General features: G+C 37.7%; 1 protein-coding gene across 3 annotated transcripts in view; it reads left to right on the top strand.

Moving 5' to 3' along the window:
- The window catches only part of DENND4C (DENN domain containing 4C), a 142222-nt gene that overhangs the window by 44534 nt on the left and 81140 nt on the right, over positions 1 to 16548 (top strand). For all 3 annotated transcript variants that reach the window (XM_059143124.1, XM_059143123.1, XM_059143121.1), the window contains exons 3-5: positions 3989 to 4241; positions 6222 to 6291; positions 8037 to 8206. In XM_059143124.1, coding sequence (XP_058999107.1) covers positions 3989 to 4241; positions 6222 to 6291; positions 8037 to 8206 — 493 coding nt within the window. The remainder of the gene's footprint in view (positions 1 to 3988; positions 4242 to 6221; positions 6292 to 8036; positions 8207 to 16548) is intronic.

Here is a 16548-nt window from a genome sequence, read left to right as displayed (position 1 = left end):
TGGGATTGAGTCCCACATCGGGAACCCTGCTTCTCCCCTGCCTGCCACTCCTCTGCTTGTGCTGGTGCTCTCTCTTGCTCTACCTGACAAATAAAGGAAATCTTAAAATAAAAAAATAAAAAATAAAAAAAAAACAGGTTTTGGCCTTGGTTTGTTTGTTTGTTTTTACAGTATGTTTTTATGTATTAGGAAGGTGAACTTTTTGTGAAATAAGTTTCCGGATTTCTTTTCAGGTTTATAATACGTCTTTTCACTTACATTTTTTTCATGTAGAGTTTACTTGATGAAGTTTCTTTTCTTTTAAGATTATTTATTTATTTATTTGGCAGAGAGAGAGAGAGAGAGATCGCACGTAGGCAGAGAGGAAGGGGGAAGGAGGCTCCCTGCTGAGCAGAGAGCCTGATGCGGGGCTCAAACCCAGGACCCTGAGATCATGACCTGAGCTGATGGCAGAGGCTTTAACCCACTGAGCTACCCAGGCACCCCAGAAGTTTATTTTATTGCTTCTGGATTTTGAGTCATAGTTATATTTTTCCCAGTGCTAAGTTTTCTTTTAGTACTAGTATGTTTTCATTCTTGACATTTGTTTTTTTTAAAGATTTTATATATTTATTTGTCAGAGAGAGAGAGCACAAGCAGGGGGAGTGGCAGGAAGGGCAGGCAGAGCAGGCAGAGGGAGAAGCAGGCTCCCCACTGAGCAAGGAGCCCCAGGACCCTATGATTATGACCTGAGCCGAAGGCAGCAGCTTAACCCACTGACATTTCCATTCTTGACATTTATATCTGTGATCTGCTGGAGCTTTTTCTGGTATATGGTGTGAAGTTCAGATACACAGTTTTATTTTTTTCAGAAATTGTAGTTCAGTTATTCAAGCACTGCTTATTACTATTAAAAGCCCATATTTCTTACAGTATATTGAGGTGTCACCTTTATCCATTTCTGGTATTTCTTTTGTATTCGTTGTTCTTTCTATTGACTCATTTGCCAGTACTATCCTGATTTAAATATAGAGGCTTTATACTGTATTTTAATATTTAGTTGAGTTTTATCAGTTTTACTGAGACATAATTCAGATATCACACAATTCAACCCTTTCAGGTATACAATTTATTGGTCTTTAGTATATTCACAGATTTGTGCAGCTATTACAGCTAATTTTAGAACATTTTAATCCCCCTAAAAGGAGACCCTGTATTCATCAGCAGCCGTTCTCTGATGTCCCTTTCCACCCTCTAGCCCTAGGCAACTACTGATCTAATTTTGTCTCCATAGATGTGCCTCTTCAGGGCATTTCATATAAATGGAATCATACTACTTGTGGTCTTTTTTGTGTAGGTTCTTTCAGTTAACATGGTTACAAGACATCGATCTTGTACCTCATATTAGTACCTCATTGCCCTTTTTTTTGGTAAGTTTATTTAAGTAATCTCTGCACCCATTGTGGAACTCAAACTCGTGATCCTGAGATCAAGAGTCAAATGCTCTTCTGACTGAACCATGCAGGCACACCTGTACCTCACTGCTTTTTATTGCTGGACAATATTCTGTTATATACATATGGCACATTTTATGTGTCTTTCCAGTAGTTGGTGGACTTACATTGTTTCCACTTTTTGGCTGTTATGAATAATGCTGTTAAATGTGTATTTGCATACCAGTATTTGTGCAGATGGATGTTTTCATTTCTCTTGGGTATATTTCTAGAAGTAGAATTGCTGAGTTATACAGAAACTCCATGCTTAACCCTTTGAGGAACCACTGGACTGTTTTCCAAAGCAGTGTTGCTTCCCACCAGCATTGTATAGAGATTCCAGTTTCTCTATACTCTCACCTTACCAGCGCTTGTAATTGTGTCTTTTGATTATAGCCTTCCCAGTGTATGAAGTGGTACGTATCTTATTGTGGTTTTGATTTGCAGTCCCCTAATGGCCAGGATGCTGAGTCTCTTTTCACGTGCTTTTGGCCATATCTTCTTTGGAGAAATGCCTATTTAGATTTTTTGCCCACTTTAAAAATAAAAAAAGAAAAGGTCTTATTTTAATAATTTTAGTTTTACAGAAGAGTTTTTAAGGATAGTACAGACAGTTCCCATCTATTCTTTGTCTGCCCTGTATCCATTTTTAAATTGCTATTTATCTTTTTATATTTATTGATAAGAGTTCTTTATATATTCTGGAAAGGATATTCTAATTATATGATTTGCAAATATTTTCTTGCATTTTATGGGTTGTCTTTCCACTTTCTTGATGGCATCACTTGTGGAACATAAGTTTTTTATTTTATGAATCCAGTTTTTAATTTTTTTTTTTTTTTGATCACTTGTGCTTTGGTATCCTGTATAAGGCTTTGTCAAACCCAAGGTCACAAATTTTTATTCCTGTTTTTTTCCTAAGTTTTATAGTTCTATCTCTTACATTTAAGTGTTTGATCCATATCTGGTATGTAGTGTAAGGAAGGGATCCAACTTCTTTTTCTCTTGCATTCTTTTTGATTTATTTTTTTATTTTTTTAAGATTTTATTTATTTAATTGACAGAGAGAGAGATCACAGTAGGTAGAGAGGCAGGCAGAGAGAGGGGGGGAAGCAGGCTCCTCGCCGAGCAGGGAGACTGATGTGAGGTTCGATCCCAGGAATCTGAGATCACGAAGGCAGAGGCTTAACCCACTGAGCCCCCCAGGTGCCTCTTTCTCTTGCATTTGATATGCAGTTATCCTAGCACCATTTGTTGAAAAGACTATTTTTTTACTATTGAATTTTCTTGGCAGTCTTGTTAAAATCAATTGACTATAAATGTATGGGTTTAATTCTGCGCTGCCCATGCCATTTCATTGATCTAAATGTTTATCCTTGTGGCAGTAACACATGGTGCTGATGACTAGATTTGTAGTAAGTTTGAAATGGGGGGAGTGTGAATCCTCCAACTGTGTTCTTATTTTTCCAGATTAGGCAATCTGAGTCCCTTGCATCTGGGTATGAGTTTAGGCTCATGTTACCAATTTCTGCACAAGAAAGCAGCTAGGATTTAGATGGGCATTTTGTTGACTCTGTAGATCTCTTCAGGAAATCTTGACATCTTACCAAATATTAGGTGTTTTTATCCATGACCATGGGATGCCTTTTTATTTATTAGCTCATCTCTAATATCTTTAAACCATGTTTTATAGTTTCAGTTAAATAATTTTTATATATATTTATTTATTTTCAGTCAGAGGATTTTTAAAGATGAAGTTTTTTTTTTTTTTTAAAGGTTTTATTTATTTATTTGACAGAGAGACATCACAAGTAGGCAGAGAGGCAGGCAGAGAGAGAGAGAGGAGGAAGCAGGCTCCCTGCTGAGCAGAGAGCCCGATGCGGGACTTGATCCCAGGACCCTGAGATCATGACCTGAGCCGAAGGCAGTGGCTTAACCCACTGAGCCACCCAGGCGCCCAAGATGAAGTTTTTTTTTTAAAAGATTTTATTTATTTATTTAACAGAGAGAGATCACAAGTAGGCAGAGAGGCAGGCAGAGAGAGAGAGAGGAGGAAGCAGGCTTCCTGCTGAGCAGAGAGCCTGATGCGGGGCTCATTCCCAGGACCCTGAGATCATGACCTGAGCCGAAGGCAGCAGCTTAACCCACTGAGCCACCCAGGCGCCCCTAAAGATGAAGTTTTGACAGGAATTATGAAGGAAAATTTTGTGAAAACATCTGAATGCTTGATCTAGGAATCAATCTGAGGATGCTTATTGTGTGGTTTCATATGTTTTTTGTAAAAAGCAGTAAAAAAAAAAAAATCAGGTTGTTGGATCTTATTTACTTTTCTTAAAATTATATTCCAGCTCTTGAAAAATAGTAAAGAGATCTATAATTCCCAAAGTAGTAATCTTACTTTTGGTTCATAATTAAGATTTGAGAAACAGTAGAAGAACCCCTCCCACCATTTTTTTGTTTGTTGAAAACCAGCTTTTAACTTGTATTTATTTATTTCTCCCCTCCCTGCCTTGCAGAGTTTTATATGAAGGGAAAGAAAGGCTTATTCCTGGATGTGAAGTGATCCAAGCCACACCCTATGGTCGCTGTGCCAATGTCAACAATAGTTCAACTACTTCACAAAGAATCTTTATCACTTATCGAAGGGCTCCTTTAATTCGACCCCAGAATTCCTTGGCTGTAACTGATATCTGTGTTATTGTAACCAGTAAAGGAGAAACCCCTCCTCATACTTTCTGCAAAGTTGACAAAAACTTAAATTGTGGAATGGTAAGAATATAGTTGTTTCATTTTTAGTTTTATATGTACTGGCTCCCACCCCGAAAAAAGGATAATTTTTGTACTCCTGTTTATTATTGGGTGTAGAATTTACTCTGCTTATAATTTTTGTGGTTTTTATTATTTTTAGGTCTGTAACTTTTATGATTCATAATAGTTTTGAAAATCCTTAGCTATCTGATTTTTAGAATAATTTCATTGAGAAAATAAATACTTAAAATCAGGGATTCAAAAAAAATTTTTTTGGTATGTGCTAATATTGCCTGTCTTACATCAGTACAGATGTTTTTTTTTTTTTTTTTTTAAAGATTTTTATTTATTTATTTGACAGAGAGAGGTCACAAGTAGGCAGAGAGGCAGGCAGAGAGAGAGGAGGAAGCAGGCTCCCTGCTGAGCAGAGAGCCTGATGTGGGACTTGATCCCAGGACCCTGAGATCATGACCTGAGCCGAAGGCAGCGGCTTAACCCACTGAGCTACCCAGGCGCCCAGTACAGATGTTTTATTACCTTTTGTGTTTCACTGGTGTCTTCATGGACAACCACAGGGAGACTGGATAGGAACTTCCTATTTATTTATTTAAATTGTTGCAGTTTTACATTCTTGCTTTCCTAAGTTTTATAGTTCTATCTCTAGGTGGGCTCCACATGCAACATGGGGTTTTGAACTCACAACCCCAAGATCAAGAGTAATATGCTCTACCAAGCAGGCTAGGCCCCCCACTTTCTACATACTTATTTATATATATATATATATATATATATATATATATATATTTTTTTTTTTTTTTTTTAATTTGTCAGAGGGAGAGAGAGAGAGAGAGAGAGCGCGCATGAGTGGGCACAGGCAGACAGAGTGGCAGGCAGAGGCAGAGGGAAAAGCAGGCTCCTGGCCAAGCAAGGAACCAGATGTGGGACTCGAACCCAGGACAGTGGGATCATGACCTGAGCCAGAGGCAGCTGCTTAACCAACTGAGCCACCCAGACATCCCTACATAGTTATTTTTTTAAAGGGCTCTCATGAACAAGAACATGGAACATACACCTTTGATTTATAATTTTATGAGACTGAGGTTTACTGTTGGGTCAGATTTATTCTGAAAAATATCTTTAGATAAAACTATTATTAGCTTTAGTGGGATACAGGCAAAGATGACTGACTAATGTATCCTGGGTATTGGTCAAGACAGTTTGCCTCTGGAGGTAATGACTTCATAGTACCTCAGTTACCTTGATAATATTAATCTGGGCCCACTCAGCTTTGTGCCGTTTCTTTCAGAGTGTCTGATTACAGCATTCTAAACTTTTTGCAACTGTTTTATGTCAGTTTAATTTTGCAACAGATTTTTTTTACTCCTTTCTTTAATACTCTGAATTTCATGATTTGCTGTGTTCTGTAGTCTGTAGTCTTTAAAAAAAAAAAAAAAAGATTTATTCATTCATTTTAAAGAGCGAGAATGTACAAGCATTCATGGGTCAGGGGGAGGGGCAAAAGGAGAGGGAGAGAGAGAATCTCAAGCACACTCCCCACTGAGTATGGGGCCCAACATGGGGCTTGATCCCAGGACCCCAAGATCACAACCTTAACTGAAACCAAGAGTCAGGCACTCAACCAACTATGCCTCCCTAAGCCTCCCAAGCACCCTTGTAGTCTGTTTGATAAACATGTTTTAAATAGATTTCACTGATAATCAGAACCTTTAGAAGATTAAAAAAAAAAATCAATTTAGGGGTGCCTGGGTGGCTCAGTGGATTAAAGCCTCTGCCATTGGCTCAGGTAATGATCTCAGGGTCCTGGGATCAAGCCCCACATCAGGCTTTCGGCTCAGCAGGGAGCCTCTTCCCCCTCTTTCTCTGCCTGCCTCTCTGCCTACTTGTGATCTCTCTCTCTGCCAAATAAATAAATAAAGTCTTTAAAAAAATCAATTTATTTTCACTCTTTGTTCTTTTTTAAACATAATTTATGTTTTACAGTGGGGTTCCAGTGTATTTCTGTGTTATAAGAAGTCTGTGCCTGCTTCTAATGCAATAGCATATAAAGCTGGTGAGTAAATTTAAAAAATAATTGTTACTCTAGTTATTGTTGTACATTAACATTTGGTTAGTTCCCATAGTGTAGTGGTCACGTTCACCCAAGATTTTTATTTGGTTAAAAGAGACAGTGTATGCCCCCTTATGTGGTTTATGGGGTTGTTCAATTCATAAATTGAATTATCTATAATATTAGCGTGTAAAGGCACAAGTTTCCTTAAATACATTACATACTACAAGATATATTAATATTATACCCTCCCCCAAATATGTTGTTAAATAGAAATTACCATCCCAGTAAGCATTGGTGAAATGAACAATCAGGCTTTTAGTCTACACCAATAGATTTAACAATTCAATGGAAAACTGCTTACTCTCTCTGACCTTTTTATTTTGGCAATCAGAAAGGTGTCAAACTGCATCTTTACTTCTTATATTTCCTTCTCTTATCTCTGTGTGTCTGATTTGAAACCTCATGTTACTTGCCATGAAAGGTGGACTTGCTTCCTTTTTCCTTTGTTGCAAAGAATCAGCTATATGGAGGAGAGGAGGGCCTGAGAAACTTTTCTGCCATGAAGTGTTTGAGAAATCTATCGCCACATTCTTACTGCACAGTAAAGTGTCAAGGGCTGTAAAGATTTAAGTGTGACCTCTTCATCCCACTGGTATGGTGGGATAGAAACTGAACATACAGGTATGCTCCAGTTGTAAATAGAAGAAATACTGGAAAACTTCCTTGTGAAAAGAAGCAGTGTCACTTACTTTTTGATCATGCACAGTTTGTTTTGCTTCAAGAAAGTCAGGCAATTCCATATCTGAAAAATCTTGATTGTCTTCTTAAAGACAATTAAGTCAGACCATTTTAATTTATGGTATAAAAATAAAGGCAGCAAATAAGAATTACAAATTTCAGTATCATTTTAAAATGTGATACTGTTTATCTTGCTGTGATATGTTGATTGTATGTGATTTCCTAAATTGTGTTTGTATGTGTATGTGTGTGTGGTGAGAGTGTAACTTAAAAAAGGAACACTTACTGAAATAAGCTTTGTGAAAGTATTCAGGTATTCGATAAAAGACGTATTTTAGAATATAGAGCTTTGCACACTGAATTTTGACTCAGAAATTTTCAGGAGTTTTAACTTAACAGGTGGTCTGCATATTAGAGACATCAGAGCTTTGTAGATACTTGATTGTGAAGGGGCTTTGTTAGCTTGCTCGAGGCCCCCCTCCTCCTGCTTCCTTGGTCTCACATACTCTACTCAGACAGAGGATTTTGGTCTCATTTACTTTTCATGCTGAATACTTTCTACACTGCTGCTGTCCCAAGATGAGTAAGGGCTCTGATCATTTCTATTGCCTTGCCATGATTATGTAACACTTAACCCTTCCCTGAATTTTTTACTGAAATAGTTGGTGAATTTTCCTTACCACACTCTATAAGATGTTGTGGTATACAGAAGAAAATATATTAAAATTGATGGTCTTGTTGAATAGAGTTTTAACTCGTATATTTTGTACATTTTAACGTTAGAATGAACGTACAGTGAATGAAAAGTCCATGAGTTAAAAAAGAAAGGGTAAACTTGTTAATTAATTTAAGTTTCTGATATGGCAAGAGGAAAATAATTTTGAAATTTCACACATAAATATTTTCATGAAATTTGCTATTAAAATATCCTATTAATATGCATCACATATAATTTATGTGAAAGTAACTCTTGAAAAAAATTTAATACTGTCTCTTTTCTCCAAAAGGTTTAATTTTTAGATATCCAGAAGATGATTATGAGTCATTTCCGTTGTCAGAATCTGTACCTCTCTTCTGCCTTCCCATGGGAGCTACTATAGAATGTTGGGATCCTCAAACTAAATACCCACTTCCAGTTTTTTCAACTTTTGTCCTGACAGGTTCTTCTGCTGAAAAGGTATTTTTTTCCTCTTTTATTAAACCTATATTGTCCATGTTTTTATCCCATAAAATAATAAATATGTCAGTCTATTGAATGTTAGGATTATTTGGCCACAGTTTATTATGGGTTGAATTTGTACTACAGTGCCCAAGGTGAGAAGTCACCATGAAAATTGGCATCAGGAGGCAGCGACCTTTGGAGCTTCTGCAGAAGCAAATACAAAGTCTTCCTAGAGAGATAGCCCCTAAACCCAAGCCTCAAGATGGTATTATAGTAAAAGTTAGAAGACATAACTACCATAGGAAGAATCAGCAAGATACTATACAAAGCTGGATTAGACCCTGAATATATTGATATAATGACAATATTAAAGGTATAAATTAAATATATATTTGAAATGATTGAAGATTTTGAAACATCTGGGAAAAACAGAGTATTTTGTGAAATGAGTAGACAGGGAAGAGAATCAGACGTCTAGAAATGAAAAATATGGTCCTTAAAATTAGAGTCACTGAATGGTTTGAACAGCAGATAAGACATACGTGCAGGGAAAATAAATGAAGTGCAAGATAGATACCTCAGACGTGCCCCCCTCCAAACACTAAAAGCACATCTAAAAGAGTTTAAAAATGTAGAGGATAGAATCAGAAGGATCAGTGGATATTTAATGAATTCCAGAAGGAGAGATTACAAAAGGGAGAGATAGCATTTTAAGGGATATTGATTGGTTGTTTTCCAGGGCTGATGAAAAATGGAATCTTTATTTGTTTATTCAATTTATTTATTTTAAAGATTTTTTAATTTGTTTGACAGAGAGAGTGAGAGAGGGAACCCAAGCAGGGGAGTGGGAGAGGGAAAAGCAGGCTGCCCACTGAGCAGGGAGCCCGATGTGGGGCTCGATCCCAGAACCCTGGGATCATGACCTGAGCCGAAGGCAGGTGCTTAAGGACTGAGCCACCGAGGCACCCCTGAAAAATTGAATCTTTAGACTAAAGGTATACTTGTAAAACTTACAGCAGAAAGGTTGTTATTATAGTGAAACCATAGAACAGCAAAGAAAAAAAGCAACCAGAAAGAAAAGACATACTTATTTTTAAAGGGACAGCTATGAGATTGTTGGCTAATTTTTCAATGACAGCATTAAGGCTCAGAAGACAAATGATATACTAAAATACTAAAATGGAGGGAGTAAACAATAAGCAGTTTAATGGCATAGAGAAAGTACTACCAGACTTCGCAGAAGATGGCAGAGTTGGGAGGATCCTGGCTTCACCTCATCCCGTGGATATATCTAGGTAACACTCACATCAGTGTAAATAACCCAGAAAACAACCTGCAAATAGGCAGAACAAACTCCACAACTAAATGTAGAGAAGAGGCCACATGAAAAAGGGTAGGAAGGGTGGAGAAGTGGTTGGGAGCTAAAGGGACATGCATGGACTTTCCAAGGGGGGAGAGGGACATCACCAGCCCCAAGAGGGGAGAGAAAACAGACCCTCACACTGAGAAGCCTGTGTGGGTAAGACAAATCTCTATAATATTTGGCTCCGAAAACTAGAGGGGCTGAATTTCGTAGGTTCTTAAAACCAGTGGGACTTAAAGCCTGAAAGTTTAAAAGTCAGCAGACTAGGTTCTAGGACAGCAGGGTGAGTGACAGGAAACTGAGTCCTCACGCTTTTTTTTTTTTTTTTTTTAAGATTTTTTAAAAAATTTATTTATTTGACAGAGATCACAAGTAGGCAGAGAGGCAGGCAGAGAGAAAGAGAGAAGGAAGCAGGCTCCCCGCTGAGCAGAGAGCCCGATGTGGGACTTGATCCCAGGACACCGGGATCATTATCCAAGCCAAAGGCAGAGGCTTTAACCCACTGAGCCACCCAGGCGCCCTGAGTCCTCACTCTTAAAGAGATAGCACAACAAACAGTCCACAGTTAGACAGCTCTGAAGCAGCAGTTTGCTAAATGCCTGGTCCCTAAAGGAGGGAGAGTTATTTTTCATGTCAGAGTGGATCTTTAAGGGTAGGTTTCCCAAAGTGACTTCGACAGAGCAAAAGAGCTGGCAGGTGCTTTTTCCCTGACCTCCCAGCATAAACACACAGCTACCAGTGGGAATCATTCACTATCTAAGTTGATTAATGGCATCCCGCTTCTCCAGCCAGGCCTGTCTCAGCCCTAGTGCTGTGAGTCCTCTTCCCCAGAAGACCGGCACAAAGCTTGCCAACACCAAGTCTCAGGACTCTGCACTCTGTGGGGCTTCCGTCCTGGTGGTGATGGCTGGTCACCTCCTGTGGAGGATGCATGCACCTTGTTATGCTCTCTGCAGGTCAGCTCTAACTGGTTCTGGTCTTGGCAGCACTGGCACATCCTCTGTGGAAGAGGACCAGCACAAAACTGATAGGTACTGTGTGTGCCATCCCACTACTTTCAAGAGCAGGAGACTTAGGTGACTTTCCTAACTCACAGAAACAGACACAGAGTTAGACAAAATGAGGAGATAGGAATATGCCCCAAATGAAAGGACAAGACAAAACCAAAGCAAGAAATGTAAGTGAAACTGAGATGAGTAATAAGCCTGATGGAGAATTTAAACTAGTGATCATAAAGATACTTACTGAACTTGAGAAAAGAGTGGAGGGACATCAGTGAGACTGTTAAAAAAGATAAAAAAGAACCATTTGGAGATAAAGAACACAATAATTGAAATTAAAAATACCTGGATAATGAGGGGCTCCTGGGTGGCTCAGTTGTTAAGCATCTGCCTTTGGCTGAGGTCCTTGTCCCGGGGTTCTGGGATTGAGCCCCACATTGGGCTTGCTGCTCAGTGGGAAGCCTGCTTCTCCCTCACCCACTCCCCCTGCTTGTGTTCCCTCTCTCGCTGTGTCTCTTTCTGTCAAATAAATAAATCTTTAAGAAAAAAATAAGCTATTTGAAATAAATAGCAGACAAGAGGAAGCAGAAGAATGTAACAGTGACCTGGAGGACAGACTAATAGAAAGTATCAAGCTGAGCAGGTGAGAGAAAAAAATTATGCAAAATGAGAGTAGGCTTAGGGAACTCAATGACTCTAAAAGCATAATATGTTTCTCATTATAGGGATCTCAGGAGAAGAGAGAAAAGGGAGCAGAAAATTTATTTGACGAAATAAAAGCTGAAAACTTCCCAAATCTGGGGAAGGGAACAGAAATCCCGATATAAGAGTCATTGAGAAATCCCAATGAAATCATACTAAGGAGGTCCCCACTAAGACACTTAATAATTAAAATTTCAAAAAGTAGTGATAAAGAGAATTTTTAAAGCAGCAAGAGAGAAGACAGTTACATACAAGGGAAACTGCATAGGCTATGAGCAGATTTTTTTTAGCAGAAACTTTGCAGGCCAGAAGGAAGTGGCATGATGTATTCAAAGTGCTGATTGGGAAAAATCTGCAGACAAGAATACTCGATCTAGCAAGGTTATCATTCAGAATAGAAAGAGAGATAAAGAGTTTCTTAGACAAATAAAAGTTAAAGGAATTCATGAACACTAAACCAGTCCTATAAGAAATGTTAAATAGGACTCTTTGAGTGGGAAGGAAAGGCATAAATAAAAGTAAAAAAAGTAGGAAGCATAAAAACAGTAAACATAAGTGAAACATCTGTGAAAATCAGTCAAGGGACTCATAAAATAAAAGGATGTGTATGACACCATCTTTCTAAAACATGGGAAGAAGAGGAGTAAAGAATGGGTTTAAACTTAACCAACCATTAACTTAATATAGATTGCTATATGCACAAGGTCTTATATGCAAACCTAGTGGTAACCACAAATCATAATCCCGTAGTCGATATGCAAAACATAAAGAGAAAGGAATCCAAGTATATTACTAAAGAAAGCAAACCTACTGTAAGAGAAGGGAGCAAGGTAATAAAGGAACAGGGAAGACCTATAAAAACAACCACAAAACAAGTAACAAAATGGCAATAAATACTTACCTATCAATGATTACTTTGAATGTAAGTGGATTAAATGCTCCAGTCAACGGGAAAAGGTATGACAGAATAGATAAAAAAAAATAAGACTCATTTCAGAACTAAAGATACCTGCAGATTGAAAATGAAGGGGTGGAGAAGCATTTCGTATGCAAGTGTCAAAAAGAATCGGGTAGCAGTACTTATGTTGGATAAAACAGACATTTTTTAAGGATTTTATTTATTTATTTGATAGAGAGAGCACAAGCAGGGGAAGTGGGTGAGGGAGAAGCAGGCTGCCCCCAGAGCAGGGAGCATTACGTAGGGCTCAACTTCAGGGCACTGGGATCATGACCCGAGCTGAAGGAAGATGCTTAATGACTGAACCACCCAGGTACCCTGATAAAAAGGAAAGACTGTAATGAGACAAGGAAGGCACCACACACACACACACACACACACACACATTGTTTTTTTGTTTTTTGTTTTTATTTTTTAAGAGGGAGAGGTAGGATCTTAAGCAGGCTCCACACCCAGTGCAGATCCCTATCTTAAACCCTGAGATCGTGACCTGGGCTGACATCAAGAGTCAGATCTAAGCCACCCAGGTGTCCCAAAGAGGGACACTCTTAAAGTGGACAGTCAAACAAGAAGTTAGAACAATTATAAATACTTATGCACCCAGCGCAGGTGCAACACAGGTAAAGCAGTTAATGACAAGTATAAAGGAACTCATTGATAATAATACGATAACAGTAATAATACAATAACAATGGTCAGATCATCCAAACAGAAAAAAAAACAAGGAAAACAATGGCTTTGAAAGAAACATGGACTAGATGGATTTAATAGATACATTGAGAACAGTTCATCTTAAAACAGTAGAATACATATTCTTTTCAAGTACACATGGAATATTCTCTAGAATAGATCACATATTAGGCTACAAAACAAGTCTCAACAAAGTCAAAAAGATTGAAGTCATGCCAAGCATCTTTTCTGACCACAACACAGTGAAACTAGAAATCAACCACAGGAAAAAAGCCTGGAAAGAACACAAATACATGGAGGTCAAATACCAAGCTGCTAAACAATGAATGGGTCAACCAAGTAATCAAAGAAAAAGTCAGAAAATATATGGAGACAAATCAAAATGAAAACGCAATAGTACAAAATCTTTGGGATGCAGCAGAACTGGTTCAAAGAGGGAAGTTTAATAGCAATACAGACCTGCCTCAAGAAGCAAGAAAAATCTGGGATGCCTGGGTGGCTCAGTTGGTTAAGCAGCTGCCTTCGGCTCAGGTCATGATCCCCGCGTCCTGGGATGGAGTCCCACATCGGCCTCCTTGCTCGGTAGGGAGTCTGCTTCTTCCTCTGCCTCTGCCTGCCATTTTGTCTGCCTGTGCTCTCTCTCTGATAAATAAATAAAATCTTAAAAAAAACAAGAAAAATCTCAAGCAACCTAACCTCATACCTAAAGGAGCTAGAGAAAGAAGAAAGAAACAAAATTCAAAACCAAAAAAAGGAAGGAAATAATGAAGCAAAAGGAAGGAAATTATGAAGATTAGAGCAGAAATAAATGATTTAAGAATTAAAAAAAACAAAACCAGTAGTATATATCAATGAAACCGGAAGCTGATCCTTTGAAAAGATGAACAAAATTGATAAAACTTTAGCTGGATTCATTGATTAAAAAAAAAAAAAGAACTCAAACAATTACAGATTAAAGAAAAAACAGCTGACACCGTAGAAATACAAAGAATTTTAAGTGTGTAAGGGAATGTTATGAAATTATATGCCAACAGACTTACCAGTCTATAAAAACCTAGATAAATTCCTGGAAGCATAGAACCTCCCAAAGCTGAATCAGGAAGAAAGAGAAAATTTGAACGGAGCAGTTACTAGCAATGATACTGAATCGTAATCAAAAAACTCCCAACAAACAAAAGTCTAGGACCAATGAATGGTTTCACACATTCATTCTGCCAAACATTTAAAGAATTAATACCTATTCTTCTCAAAGTTTTCCAAAAAGTAAAAGAGGAAGTAAAATTTCCAAATTCATTCTATGAGGCCAGTACCAAAACCAGATAGACAATATAAAAAAAGAGAACTATAGGCCAGTATCTCTGATGAATATAGATGCAGAAATCCTCAACAAAATATTAACAAACTGAACCTAAGAATACATTAAAAAAATCATTTATCACAATCAAGTGGGATTTAGCCTGGGGATGCAAGGGTGGTTCAATATTTGCAAGTCAATCAATGCAATAAATCACATCGGTAAGAGCAAGGATAAAGACCATATGCTTATTTCAGTAGGAACAAAGTACAACCATCCATTCATGATAAAAACTCTGAACCAAAGTAGCTTTAGAGGGAACATACTTTAGCATAATAAAGGCCATATATGAAAAACCCATGGTGAACATCATCCTAAATGGGGGGAAACTGAGAGCTTTTCCCCTGTCAGTAACGAGCAAGGATGTCCACTCTCACCACTTATTTAACATAGTATTGGAAGTCCTAGCTACAGCACTTGTACAACAAAAAGAAATGAAAGGGATCAGCAAGGAAGAAGTAAAGACTTTTTTTTTTTAAGATTTATTTATTTACTTGACAGACAGATCACAAGTAGGCAGGCAGGCAGAAAGAGAGAGAAGGAAATAGACTTTCTGTGGAGCGGAAAGCCCTATGTGGGGCTTGATCCCAGGACCCTGGGATCATGACCTGAGCTGAAGGCAGAGGCTTTAATCCACTGAGCCACACAGGCACCCCGAAGTAAAAGACTTTTATTATTTGCAGATGACATGATACTATATATACAATACCCTAAAGAGTCCACCAAAAAACTGCTAGAACTGATGATAGAATTCAGTAAAGTTGAAGGATATAAAATCATTGTGCAGAAATCTGTTGCATTTCTGTACACTAATAATGAAGCAGCAGAAAGAGAAATTTAAAAAGGCAGTCCCGTTTGCACCTGCACCAAAAATAATAAAATTCTTAGGAATAAGCATGATTGGTGGTGAAAGATTTATACTCTGAAATGTATAAGCGTTGATGAAAGGAATTGAAGACGATGCAAAGAACTGGAAAGATAGCCTATGCTCATGGATTAGAAGAACAAAATACTGTTAAAATATCCTTACTACCCCAAATGATCTACAGATTTAATGTAGCTCCTATCAGAATACCAATGGTATGTTTCAGAGAGCTAGAACAAACCAACCTCGATTTTGGATGGAACCACAAAAGACCCTGAATAGCCAAAAGAGTCTTGAAAAGGAAAAACAAAGGTGAAGACATCACAATTCCAGATTTCATGTTATAATAAAAAGTAGTAATCAAAACAGTAAGGTACTGACACAAAAATAGACTTATAAAACAATGGAACAGAATAGAACGTCCAAAAATAAAACCCTCAATTCTATGTCAATTAGTTTTCAACAAAAGAGGCAAGAATATGCAATGGGAAAAAGCCTTTTCAACAATGACATAGGGAAAACAGGACAAGTACATGCAAAAGAATGAAACTAGATTATTAACCATACACAAAAATAAACTGAAAATGGATTAAGGATCTAAATCTGAGACCTGAAACTGTAAAAATCCTAGAAGAGATTATAGGCAGTAATTTCTCTAACACAAGCCATGGCAGCTTCTTTCTAGATATGTCTCTTGAGGCAAGGGAAACAAAAGCAAAAATAAGCTATTGGAATTACATCAAAGTGAAAATCTTCAGCGCAGCAAAGGAAACAGGCAACAGAGCTAAGAGACAGCCTACTGAATGTGTGAAGATATTTTGCAAGTGAAATATCTGATAAAGGGTTAGTATCCAAAATATACAAAGAACCTGTACAACTCAACAGCAAAAATCCCTATAATAAACCAATTTAAAAATAGGCAGAAGACATGAAAAGACATTTCTTCAAAGAAGATATACAGATGGCCAACAGGCACATAAAAAAAGATTTTCAGTGTCACTCATCATCAGGGAAATGCAAATCAAAACCACAATAAAATAATCACCTCATACCTGTCAGAAGGGGTAAAATCAACCCAAGAAACAACAGGTGTTGGTGAGTAAGTGGAAAAGAGGGAATCCTTGTCCACTGTTGGTGGGAATTCAAACTGGTATAGTCAGTGTGGAAGATAGTATGGAGGTTTCTTAGAAAATGAAAAATACAAGAGATATGTGCATCCCTATGTTTATTGCAACAGTATTTAAATTATTGAAGCAGTCCAAGTGTCTATTGATGGATAAAGAAGAAGTGGTATGTATATACAATGGAATATTGTTCAGCCAGAAAAGAATGAAGTCCTGCCATTTGCAACATTGTGGCATAATGCTAAATGAAACCAAGAGAAAGACAAATACCATATGATTTCACTCATATTTGGAATTTAA

Source organism: Mustela lutreola, chromosome 12 (genome assembly GCF_030435805.1).
Source record: "Mustela lutreola isolate mMusLut2 chromosome 12, mMusLut2.pri, whole genome shotgun sequence".
NCBI classification, from domain to species: domain Eukaryota; kingdom Metazoa; phylum Chordata; class Mammalia; order Carnivora; family Mustelidae; genus Mustela; species Mustela lutreola.
This window is presented reverse-complemented; position numbering and strand designations above follow the sequence as displayed.